Source organism: Oncorhynchus nerka, linkage group LG24 (assembly GCF_034236695.1).
Source record: "Oncorhynchus nerka isolate Pitt River linkage group LG24, Oner_Uvic_2.0, whole genome shotgun sequence".
NCBI lineage: Eukaryota > Metazoa > Chordata > Actinopteri > Salmoniformes > Salmonidae > Oncorhynchus > Oncorhynchus nerka.
In genome coordinates this window covers 31730526-31744076 of record NC_088419.1, presented here as the reverse complement: position 1 = coordinate 31744076, position 13551 = coordinate 31730526, and the positions used below count along the sequence as shown (strand labels likewise).

General features: G+C 42.4%; 1 protein-coding gene across 5 annotated transcripts in view; it reads right to left on the bottom strand.

The window, feature by feature from the left end:
* The window catches only part of LOC115107858 (snRNA-activating protein complex subunit 1-like), a 29736-nt gene that overhangs the window by 4628 nt on the left and 11557 nt on the right, over positions 1 to 13551 (bottom strand). For 4 of the 5 annotated variants that reach the window (XM_029631554.2, XM_029631556.2, XM_029631559.2 and 1 more), the window contains 4 exons: positions 11899 to 12042; positions 11661 to 11717; positions 11308 to 11370; positions 10281 to 10422 (listed from right to left, as the gene is read on the bottom strand). In XM_029631554.2, the coding sequence (XP_029487414.1) occupies positions 10281 to 10422; positions 11308 to 11370; positions 11661 to 11717; positions 11899 to 12042 (406 nt within the window). The remainder of the gene's footprint in view (positions 1 to 10280; positions 10423 to 11307; positions 11371 to 11660; positions 11718 to 11898; positions 12043 to 13551) is intronic. The other variant, XM_029631555.2, reaches the window with a different exon arrangement.

The window sequence follows — 13551 nt, the reverse complement described above, 5'->3', positions numbered from 1 at the left end:
GTTACACCAGGAACGCACAATCCATCCATCAGTGCTCAGACTGTCTGCAATAGGCTGAGAGAGGCTGGCCTGAGGGCTTGTAGGCCTGTTGTAAGGTAGGTCCTCACCAGACATCACCATCGCCTATGGGCATAAACCCACCGTCGCTGGACCAGACAGGACTGGTGATGGTCGGATTCACGTTTACCGTTGAAGGAATGAGCATTATACCGAGGCCTGTACTCTGGAGCAGGATTGATTTGGAGGTGGAGGGTCCGGCACGGTCTGGGGCGGTGTGTCACAGCATCATCGTACTGAGCTTGTTGTCATTGCAGGTGTCATGACACATTTTAGATTCTTCAAAGTAGCCACCCTTTGCCTTGACAGCTTTGCACAATCTTGGAATTCTCTCAACCAGCTTCATGAGGGAGTCACCTGGAATGCATTTCAATTAACAGGTGTGCCTTGTTGAAAGTTAATTTGTGGAATTTCTTTCCTTCTTAATGCGTTTGAGCCAATCAGTTGTGTTTTGACAAGGTAGGGGTGGTTTACAGAAGATGGCCTTTTACCAAATAGGGCTAAGTCCATATTATGGCAAGAACAGCTCAAATAAGCAAAGAGAAATGACAGTCCATCATAACTATAAGACATGGACAGTCAATGCAAAACATTAAGAACTCTGAATATTTCTTTATGTGCAGTCGCAAAAACCATCAAGCGCTGTGATGAAACTGGCTCTCATGAGGACAGCCACAGTAAAGGAAGACCCAGAGTTCTCTGCTGCAGAGGATAAGTTCATTAGAGTTTAGTGTACCTCAGATTGCAGCCCAAATAAATGCTTCACTGAGTTCAAGTAAGACATCAACTATTCAGGAGACTGCATTAACCAGGCCTTCATTGACACATTTCTGGAAAGAAAACACGACACTAATAGAGACTTGCTTGACCCAAGAAACATGCGCATTGGACATTAGACCGGTGGAAATCTGTCCTTTGGTCTGATGAGTCCAAATTGGAGATTTGTGATTCCAACCGCTGTATCTTTGAGACGCAGAGTAGGTGAACGGATGATCTCCACATGTGTGGTTCCCATGGTGAAGCATGGAAGAGGAAGTACGATGGTGTGGGGGGGGCTTCACTGGTGACACGGTTGGTGATTGTTAAGGGATTTTTTATCAATAATGACTAAATTATGTATACATTTCAATCAGGACTGACTAAATCAGAATACTGTATAGCTGTATGAATTTTATTTTAATCCTAGTACTGAATATAAGGTGTGTAATTATAATCAAGAATTAGAACAAAGACTCTGTTCCTTGGTAGAAACTAATGAACTTATCGTCAGACTGACTGCTTATCTACACAGGGAGACCTTGGCTTGGTCGTAAATTACCTAAACCGGTGGGGGACGATGTAGGAAGGCTTGTGAACTATACTGCCATTGTATCGGAGTGGAGGAGGGACGGGACAGTTTAAAACCATAACGTAATTTTCAGTTTATAACTTGTTGTAAATTGTATCATGTTCAGTACTCTCGAGAATAAACGCTATTGCTTGATTTTGAGACTGGTCTTGCCCATTTTATGAAAATAAGTATCTTACAATTCTTAGAAATGGGCTGAGTGTATTAATTGAATTGGGTAATAAACATATAGGAATTCAATTCCTTCTAACAGTGATTTATTTAGAATTCAAGGCACACTTAACCAGCATGGCTAACACGGCATTCTGCAGCGATACGCCATTCCATCTGGTTTACACTTAGTGGGACAATCATTTGTTTTTCCCCACAGGACAATGACCCAAAACACATCTCCAAACTATGTAAGGGCTATTTGACCATAAAGGAGAGTGATGGAATGCTGCATCAGATGACCTGGCCTCCACAATCACCCGACCTCAAACCAATTGAGATTGCGGCCCAACTCATCCCAAACAGAGTCAATGAAAAGCAGCCAACAAGTGCTCAGCATGTGTGTGGGAGCTCCTTCAAGATTGCATTACTCATGAAGCTGGTTGAGAGAATGCCAAGAGTGTGCAAAGCTGTCAAGGCAAAGGGTGGCTACTTTGAAGAATGTCAAATATATTTTGATTCGTATAAAAAAATTTTTTTTAAAATAATAATAAAAAAAAATTGGGTTACTACATGCTTCCATATGTGTTATTTTGGGCAGCAGGTAGCCTAGTGGTTAGAGCGTTGGGCCAGTAACCCAAAGGTTGCTAGATCGAATCCCCAAGCTGACAAGGTAGTTAACACACTAGGCTGTCATTGTAAATAAGAATTTGTTCTTAACTGACTTGCCTACTTAAATAAAATTCACTATTCACTATTATTCTACAACACTACAAGGAAAAAAAATGGCACCAACTGCTTCGCTTCTCATCCTTGGGAAACCTTGCACCATTTTTTTAATGTATTATTTCTTACATTGTCAGCCCAGAAAATCTTGTGTACATACAGCCATGAAGAACTATTGGATATCAGAGCAGCGTCAACTTACCAGCACTACGACCAGTAATATGACTTCCCTGAAGCGGATCCTTCGTTTGCGCCACCCAGGGCTTTGAACTGATTCGAGGCCGACCCAAAACAACACCGCCGGAGAAGAGGAAGCCGGAGGCGGTCTCCTAGTCAGACTTAGGAGGCACACATCACCAGCCGCTTCAGAGTATATTACTCGCTAACGTCCAGTCCCTAGATAAAGTTTACGAAATCAGAACAAGGGTTGCTTTCCAGAGAGACAAGGATTGTACACTCGGTTTCACGGAAACATGGCTCTTGGGATATTGTCGTGGCAGAATCAGAATTCTTTAGGTACATTTATAAATAAGATGTTTTATTCATTTTATAGCAAGCTTATGTGGGAAAGTTACTTGGGCCCAGAGAGGGGAGAGGTCTTATCTCTGAATGTGTCATGTGTAAACGTATCTTTTGAACCATGTGAAGGGATGATTGAGGGGGAACAAATTATCTCTTGGCTCCACAATGTCTGTGTGCCAGTCACTGGCTCTCTGTGATCTTGTCCAGGAGGGGGTGTATTCGATATATGCCATTGGGTGAGGTATTGGTGTTGGTCCGGAGTGGTACCAAGAGCGAGATAAGAACATAGTTTAGGAGACCAAAACTGAACGATAATTTATAGCCAATGCTGTCTGGCTATATGTGTTTTTGCTATAAAAGGATCTCAGTTGCAATGTGTAAGCACTCAGAATTCATTTATAGACACTGAATTGATCAGAGTCACAGGGTTGTGATGGAGCTCCTATAATTAAAGATGGATTTTATGATAACTCTGTCTTATGTGTGGTTTGCTCTCTTGTGATTTGGTAATACAGGAAATTTCCACCACAATATACTGTGGGAGTCGGTCCAGCCATCTGGATTCTCGGTGCATCACCCTGACAGGAATAAACATCTCTCTGTGAAGAAGGGCGGGGTGTATGTTTCATGGTGTAATTGTAATAACATACAGGAAACTCAAGTCTTTGTTTACTTGACCTAGAATTCCTCAAAATGCCGACTGTATTACCTCCCAAGAGAATTATCTTCAGTTAGTCACAGCCGTGTATATTTCTTTCCCCTTAAGCCGATACAACGACGGCCCTCAAGGAATTTCACTGGATGTTATGCAAACTATATACCTAGATAAGTGCTATTGTCTATATTGTAATTGTTTTTAATAACCTGCCCAGGGACTGCGGTTGAAAATTAGCCGGCTGGCTAAAACCGGCACTTTTACTGAAACGTTGATTAATGTGCACTGTCCCTGTAAAAATAAAATAAACTAAACTAAACTAGATGCAGCATTTATTGTAGCTGGAGATTTTAAGCAAATTTTAGGAAAAGGCACCCTAAATTCTACCAACATTGACTGTAGCACTCACGCTGGAAAAAAACTGGACCATAGTTACTCTAACTTCCGGGATGCATACAAGACCCTCCCCCACCCTCCTTCCGGCAAAGTTGCCCCTCCCTTCCTATAGGCAGAAACTCAAAGCAGGAAGTACCCGTGAAAAAGATTATTCAACGCTGGTCTGACAAATCAGAATCCACCCTTCAAGATTGTTTTGATCATGCGGACTGGGATATGTTCTGGGTAGCTTCTGAGAATAATATGGACGTGTACACCGAGGCGGTCACTGAGTTTATCAAGAAGTGTATAGGAGATGTTGTACCCACAGTGACTATTATAACCTACCCTAACCAGAAAACATGGATAGACGGCAGCATTCGTGCAAAAATGAAAGCACGAACCACTGCATTTAACCATGGCAAGGTGATGGGAAATATGGCAGTCATTCCCTCCGCAAGGCAATCAAATAGGGAAAACGTCAATATCGAGACAAAGGAGTAGCAATTCAACGGCTCAGACATGAGACGCATGTGGCAGGGTCTACAGACAATCACTGACTACAAAAGGACAGCCAGCCACGTCCCTGACACCACAGTCTTGCTGCCAGACAAGGCAAACATGTTCTTTTCTCATCTTTGAGGATAGCAGGGGGCAAACTACCTGCCCCCCAGGACACCTACAGCACCCAATGTCACAGGAAGGCCAAAAACATCATCAAGGACAACCACCCGAGCCACTGCCTGTTCACCCCGCTACCATCCAGAAGGCGAGGTCAGTACAGGTGCATCAAAGCTGGGACCAAGAGACTGAAGAACAGCTTCTCTCTCTCAAGGACATCAAACTGTTAAACATCACTAGCAGAGGCTGCTGCCTACATAGACTTAATCATTGGCCACTTTAATAATGTTTACATATCTTGCATTACTGATCTCATATGTATATGCTGTATTCTATACTATTGCATCTTAGCCTAAGCCACTCTGACATTGCTCATGTATTAGGTATTTGTGGAATTGTTAGATATCGCTGCACTGTCAGAACTAGAAGAACAAGCATTTTGCTACACTGGCAATAACATCTGCTAACCTTGTGAGCAATAAAATTTGATTAAGAAAACAGGTGTCCAAACTTTTGACAGGTATTGTATATCAAACCGGGTAGTTTGGGTCACGGTATATCAGAAAGGGGTTTGACTTGTTCTAATTATGGTGGTAAGCAGTTAATAGCAAAAAGGCACCACTGTGGTTTATGGACAATATACCACGGCTAATGGCTGTATCCAGGCACTCTGCGTCATGCAATAACAGCCCTTATATTGGCCATATGCATAGTCTACAAAACATTAGGAACACCTGCTGTTTTCATGACAGACTGAACAGGTGCAAGCTGTCACTTGTTAAACCCACTTCAAATCAGTGTAGATTAAGCATATGAAACAAGACAATTGAGACATGGATTGTGTTTGTGTGCAAATTCAGAGGGTGAATGGCCAAAATAAAAGTGCATTTGAACGGGGTATGGTAGTAGGTGCCAGGCACACCGGTTTGAGTGTGTCAACAACTGCAATGCTCCTGGGTTTTTCACACTCAACAGTTTCCTGTGTGTATCAAGAATGGTCCACCACCCAAAGGACATCCAGCCAACTTGACAACAGTTGAAAGCAATGGAGTCAACATGGGCCAGCACCTGCGTAACACTTTCAACCACCTTGTAGAGTGACGGGGGCACGGCTCTGTTGCATCCCACAGTGGGTGTGGCGTTTTAGGTTTTTAATTCGTACACTTTGTAAACAATCTCTCAACAACAGCTTTACAGTGATGGTGTGCTGGACGGATCTTGTTGATTGTAGCAGGTATGTACAATAACGGACTAAATTATGAAAACGCCGCTGGCAGCGGAATCCAATACAGCAGAGAGTTTCTACTACAATGCAATTCAAACACGATGGATATTCCAATGGCCCATCTAATCCCGGATTGCCTGCGAGTGGATTACAAACCCAAACGTGGGGGAATCAGAAAGATTTAAACAATCTTCCCTTACCCGCCATCTTGCTGATCAATAACCTGTCACAGAAACTGGAATCCATCTCACCCGACGCGCCGACATTTATTTTAGGGGATTTTAAAAACTGTACTTTGCATGTACCACCAATATGTGAAATGTCACACTAGGAAAAATAAGACTCGATTTGTGCTATCGGACAATACCAAGTGCTTTCTCTGCCACCACCAGACACCCCCTGGGGACATTGGACCACAATGTTGTCTACCTCTTGCCAACCTACTGGAGAAACTGTCCAGGTATGGAACCATAGTATCACTCGTCTCCAAGGATGTTTTGACTGTACTCTGTGGGAGGTACGAGGACAGCAGCTCCGATCTTAATGAACTCAGATGTTGTAAAATTCTGTGTTGAGTCAGTTGTGCCTGCTAAAACCTAACAATAACAGGGAAGCAAACTGTTGAGGGCCCAAAAAAGGTGACACCTTTTTTCTTCACTGAAACATGCAAAAAAAAACTGCTAGGAGGAAATGCAGGTTCACTAATTAAACAAAGAAAATTATCAACATGATCATTCTCTGTAAAAGTGGTTAATGTGAACCTGACTCACAGCTAAAAAATGTAAAGAAAGCAATCCAATGTTAATTGTTGCCTAGACTTTACTGCAAATGACAAATGAAGTCTTGAGGAAAAAATACACTAATATTGCAGCCATGACAGCCTTTATAATAGAACACTTGTGACCACACACAAATATTGCACTTGGGGAAAAAAATACCTTTAGTAGAAATATGAAACAGGCATTTTATTTTTGCTCTATTATAGTGGCCACTATAGTAGACATCGATCAAGTGCACAAGGCTACATTTGTGCAAAAATTGCATTCACCAAGTAAAATGCAATAATCCCCCCTCGTACGTCTTACTGTCAATTTCAGCTAAATCAATATCTTTGGGCTACACTGCATATTATTACATTGTACACCGTCTGAATGTGGACATCTGTTCCACAATGTGCCAGCAGAGCATGATAAACTTTGTTGGCATAATTGACCTTTCAGGCAGAGCGTACACCTGGCATACCCCTTTTAATCCACTGAATTGAGAAAGTGGGAAAGCGTGTGTTGTTCCTTTAACCTCTATAGCGGCATCCAGTTTAAGCCAGTGCCAGCTCCACTTGTTTAACATGCAATTCCTCAAACACTACTCAACAAATTGGATGCAGTCTATCACAGTGCCATCCGTTTTGTCAACAACGCCCCATATTACCCACCACTACGACGACCTGTACCCTCTCGTTGGCTGGCCATCGCTTCATACTCGTCGCCAAACCCACTGGCTCCAGGTCATCTACAAGTCTGTTATGTAAAGCCCCGCCTTATCTCAGCTCACTGGTCACCATAGCAGCACCCACCCGTAGCACGCACTCCAGCAGGTATATCTCACTGGTCACCCGCAAAGCCAATTCCTCCTTTGGTCGCCTTTCCTTCCAGTTCTCAGCTGCCAATGACTGGAACGAACTGCAAAGGTCACTGAAGCTGGAGACCCATATCCCCCTCACTAGCTTTCAAGCACCAGCTGTCAGAGCTGCTCACATATCACTGCACATAGCCCATTTGTAAACAGCCCATCCAACTACCTCATCCCCATACTGTATTTATTTATCTTGCTCCTTTGCACCCCAGTATCTCTACTTGCACATTCATCCTCTGGACATCTACCATTCCAGTGTCTAATTGGTATATTTTAATTACTTCGCCACCATGGCCTATTTATTGCCTTGACTCCCTTTTCTTACATGATTTACACTCACTGTAATGACGGTTTTCTTTTGTTCTACTGTATGTTTGTTTATTCCATGTGTAACTGTTGTTGTATGTGTCGAACTGCTGTGCTTTATTTTGGCCAGGTCGCAGTTGTAAATGAGAACTTGTTCTCAACTAGCCTACCTGATTAAATAAAGGTGAAATAATTTTTCCTTGAAAGAAATCACCTAATTCTCTCATTCTGAAAATTAACCACATAAGGTAGAGGGAAAATATTACTGTTAGTTCACTAGCTTGTTATTAACATTTCACACGGATTGCCAGTGTCCAAACTAACGAGTTACAACTTGAGGAACAGCAACGTTACCAGTTAATACCATAGTGAATTGGTTAGGTTATTAACGTTTGCGTATCAGTTGCTTATATGTTGTAACATTAGCTAGCTAACATTCGCTGTCTGATTTTATTAGCCAGCTCATTTTCCACACCATAAACTCAATTATTTGATCAGTTTAGTTGGCTGATTTTGCTCAACATTTTTCTGGCTAGCCAAGGAAGAATGATCCAGCTTGCAAGATATTTAATGCTAACAATAATTGTTCCATCACACTTTCTCCCTCAGCTCAAATTTTTCAGTTACAGCTCATGAAGTATACTTCATCCCCTTCTCCGTGGTCAGGCTTCTCACCTACCCCTTCATTATCGTTCAGGGGACACGCTGCTGTAAATTAACTGGCAAACTGCCTTTCCACTCTCCTGCTCTTTATAGAGCGAGCGCTGATGCTGTAATTAGCACATTGGCTGTCTCTTCTCTTCAGTCACGTGCTGCATTCTGTTATGTGGACGATTGGCTGAGCCTTGGATACTGCCAGTATTGCTCCAAATGCAAATCACTCGTTTGCATACAGCTAGCAGTCATCCATAGCCCGCCAAAAACTTCTCATCGGATCTACACTACAATCACGTAGGTCACATTGTTTGGCTTTAAAACGGCGAATTTCACCGAAAGGTGACTTGTTTGAGTCCCCGCAATAAGCCTTTGGTATCAAAAATATTTTTAAAAAATCACTACTTAATAGGAAGGCAGTTTATACCGAGGGTAATTGACAGGCTTGAAGAGATGTACAATGTGAGCTCAAAAGACAGATACTGGTGGACAAGGAGGCATATAAAGAAAGGGTGGAGAGGACCCACTCCTCAGGAAACTCAACAGATTAAATCCATGGCTAGTGTGTCCCACATAGGCAAGGGGGGAAAAAAACAATGCTGACCTTGGGAGACATGAGGGCTAGAACATTGCTAATGTTTTCTCCTCAAGACGTTGCCCAGCAGAGGAGTTGATGATCAATTCTTACTCTCAACATGGTCTATAGACATCTAGAAGGTGCCAAATCCCATGTCAGGGTTCGGTTGGCTTTTCTTCAGCCTTACACACAATCCAGCCTTACATTCTGGCACAGAGACTCCTGAGGGACTTCTCTCCTTTGATAGGGGTCTGGTTTTGTGGCTGTTGGACTTCATGAGCCACAGCGGGTCAAAGTAGGTCCCCACATTTCAGACAAACACACCACCAACACAGGCTCTCCTCAGGGTTGTGTTTTGTCCACACTCCTGTACACTAATAGTTGTACTAGTTCCCATCCTGACCGACACCTCGTTAAGTTCGCTGATGACACTGCCTTGATCAGCCTGTTGCATGACGAGGAACACCATGGCCCGGTCCTAATTGACCTTTGTAGAGTGGTGTGACAAATCACACTTGGTCCTCAATACCAAAAAGATGTACACTCCCTGAAGTCTATGCACAACACCTACTTCTGCAACATCTATCAGTGGTCAGAACAGAGATCGTAGAAGAAAACAAATATCAGGGTGTCCTCTTGGACAATAAGCTTCAGTGGAGTAAATGTACAGACCTGATCTACAAAGACAGTCACTGTACTACACGAACTCGGTTTTAGAAATCTTTCATTGAGAGCATCTTAACTTTTTGTATTATTTGGCAATGCCAGATATATGCTGAGAAGGATTATCACCACAGCAAGCAAGGTACTTGGAGTCAAACAGAAAGGCATGTGTGAGATCTTTATGGTCAGGGACCTCCACAAGGCTCAAATCATTTTAGACCCAAGCCACCCAAGAGACAAAATAATTAATCACGGTGCAATGATGAGGCTCCCGAGTGGCGCCGCAGTCTAAGGCACTGCATCTCAGTGCTAGAGGCGTCACTACAGACCCTGGTTTGATTCCAAGCTGTATCACAACGGGCCGTGATTGGGAATCCCATAGGTCGGCGCTCAATAGGCCCAGCGTCGTCGGTCATTGTAAATAATCATTTGATCTTAACCGACTCGCCTAGTTAAATAAAAGGTTAAATAAGTGGTGTGGCAGATGCCCATGGTGTAGGTGCCTAGGAGTCTGAACATGCCCTTAAGAGTAATTCATGCAAGTGGAATTAAAATAGACTAAGCGGAATCCATCCTGCTGTGACCACTTGTCTAGCTGCCTGTTAGTGGTGCAGCCAGAACAGAACCTCAGTCTGACAGGCCTGAAGGTGTTCTCTTGCTTTGTGGCTAGCTATAAAAGTGTATCCACATCACTGTTGACTTTGGAGAAACTCCTCCAAAACATCTCACCCCAAAAAGTTCTCATCAAACAAGAGGTATACTGACTGACCTTCCCCACAGAGGTTCTTGTTGGTTCGGGCCTTGAGTGATGGCGCCCTACTTTTGTGATATTTGGGAGCCTCTTTAATGTAGCCTGTTCCAGAAATGGATGTGTCCATCTCCACCTGGCGATGCCGCCGTGACTTTGAGGCCTGTGGATAAACATAAAAATTATCAATCAGTTCAAAAGTATTCCATTGAATAGGACACTGAGTATATCCACTAGCCAGTAATGCAATAAATTAAGAATTGATAAACCAGATGCATATGATGCAGACAAGCACAAAATATACCACATGTAGGGCAACATTTTCCTTGTCCTTAACTCCATTTGCAAAAGCCACAGTTTTGTAAGTGTTGCCATGCCAATCACTAAATTCATGAACAAAGGCTAATTAGCCTACTCCCCAATACACCTTCCCGTTGCTTCACCTCTGTTGTGGGAAAGTTGGCACAGGGCACGTTTGAACAGATACATTTAAGTTGGTTCTCCAGCAGTGATCAACGTGTGGTGCATTATGGGGATAAACAATAGAAATGCCTGCTTCTGATGTTGTTCAAGGTGTTCAGTATTTGATGTCCAACATGGCCAAGATCTGTGCAGACACCTACAGGTCAGTGGAAACTACCCAAAAAGTAATTGCTCAGATTTTTTAGCTCATTGTGCATTGTGCGCCTTTTAGCAAGAGGAAAATGTTGCCCATCATTTTCTATTAATAAAACACATGCATAGCCATTATAAAGTGGTGTATGAAATAAACTATGTATTGGACAAGCAGTGTCAAACTCAAATCCTGGAGGGTGTATATCTGCTGGTTTGTTATTTTCTTTCAGTTAATGTCCAATTAAGACCCAGACAACCAGGTGAGCAGAGTTCTTAACTAATCAATTACCTTTATTGATTAATAAAGTACAAGGGAGGAGAAAAAGGCCGTAGACACTCTGCCCTCAAAGACTGGAGTTTGACAGATATGCATTGGACACTTAACAGTGGCACTTGAAATGAAGTGTGAAAAATCACTTCTTGTTCAGCAGACCTCTGCAAGACACCCGTATGATTTTGTCTTGATGGATGCCAGAAGCTGTGCCCTATTGGAAGACTGGACAAAAAGAGAGCTTATTCAGGAAAGGATAAGACCTTCAATGCTTGCAATGTCATTATCTGGCCAACGGTGGTACTCACCAGTGTTGTCGTAAAACCATTGTACACTCCCGAAGGGTTTTGTAGTTTGTTAGTCAATGTACTATATTCTAGTAATGTTAGACAGTAGCAAAACAAGCAGTGCAGAAGGCTTTCTAGCATTTAACGGTCTATGCCAAGTTCCCAAATAGTCATAGCGTTATTTCATTACAGTACAACAACAAAAAGGCTAACTACGCTAAAGCTTACCTCGACCTGCTGGGCTTTTTCCTCAGCATAAACCAAGTGGTCTGCATCTCCATGGTTCTAAACATAACAAAAAGCCAAGTTTAAAACCACCCAGTTTCTGGGCTCAAATATTTCTTCAGAGTAGAAGTTTACATTTTATGAATTGTCAACAAAAATGTTTATAGTGAAAAACAGTGACGATTAAACACTGCTGCATTGAAATATGCTTTCTCGCTGCGCTATAAGAATAGAGGCTCACCTCATGCCTGTCCTGCCAGTGGAGGAACTCAAGCACACAGCTGTGCAAGCGGGCCGGCAGGTCCTGTTGGGTCACCGCAATGGATGACCTCTCCAAGACGGAGGCCTTCAGCCGCTCATGGTGACTCTGAATGTTAGCCACCTCCTACGTGCAATGCAAACAAAACACACTTGCCAGACAACCGAACAGTCCGATATGCTAAATTAATCCAGAGGGTCATTCAGTGTGACAAACTGTTACATAAAACTAAATACCTACGTAAAACCATTGCAACAAGTTTTGCAGTAACGTACAGTGCATTGGGAAAGTATTCAGACCTTGCCTTTTCCCGCATTGTTACATTACAGCCTTATTCTAAAAGGATTCAATCAAATGGTTTCCCTCAATCTATGGTACACCGTCATCGTAAATAAGAATTTGTTCTGAACTGACTTGCCTAGTTACAAGGTTAAATATATATATATTTTTAAATCACACAATGAAGCAAAAACAGGTTCATGTTTGAAAATGTATTTTAAAAATACATTAACATAGGTATTTAGACCCTTTGCTATGATACTCGAAATTGAGCTCAGGTGCATCCTGTTTCCATTGATCATCCTTGAGATGTTTCTAATACTTGATTGGAGTCCACCTGTGGTAAATTCAATTGAGTGGACATTATTTGGAAAGGCACACAGTGGTCTATATAAGGTCCCACAGTTGACAGTGCATGTCAGAGCAAAAACCAAGCCATGAGGTTGAAGGAATTGTCAATAGTGCTCCAAGACAGGATTGTGTCAAGGCACAGATCTGGGGTAGGGTACCAAAAAATATCTGCAGAATTGAAGGTCACCAAGAACACAGTGGCCATCACTCTTAAATGGAAGAAGTTTGGAACCACCAAGACACTTCCTAGAGCTGGCCGCCTGGGAAAACTGAGCAATCGGGGGAGAAGGGACTTGGTCAAGGGGGTTTGTGTGTAGATGGATTCAATACATTTTTTTAATCAATTTTAGATTAAGGTTGTAACGTAACAATGTGCAAAGTCTAGGGGGGGGTCTGTACTTTCCAAATGTACTGTAGGTATAGGTAGTTTATTCTACCCAAGCCTTTATGTGTGTTGAATTGTAGGCAACCTTTAGCACTTGATGTTGATAAAGTATTTTAATGTTGAACTCTTGACCACAGTCACATGTTCCTATGTGAATTCTGTAAGAGATGGTCGAGCTAAGGCTTAAAGAGGCTGTGAAAGATACTAAATGGGCAAAAACAAAGAGCAGCACTGTAGCTGTTCAATGTGATTTTTTTTTATATAGAATAACTCATCTAATACTGTTAATGGTTTGCCTAATGAGGGAACTTGGTGAGAATGTTCAGAGAATCCATTTAGGTAATTTGTTTAATTGTTGGGAAAAGAATACTTTAATGTAGAGCAGTGTGAAAGTCGCAACAAAATGTTTGAATGCCTTTTTCTCCTAAATGGGATTACACTTTATCAACTTTTAAAGCAGCATTTACATCCCCCATGTTTTCTCCAAGTACAGTAGATTTGGTCTCAAACCTTTTCTAGCAGGACAGCTTGTTCCAGTTCCCGCCAATATCCAGCAACTTCACACAGCAATTGTAGAGGAGTGGGACAACATTCCACAGGAAGGAGGAAATTGGTGGACA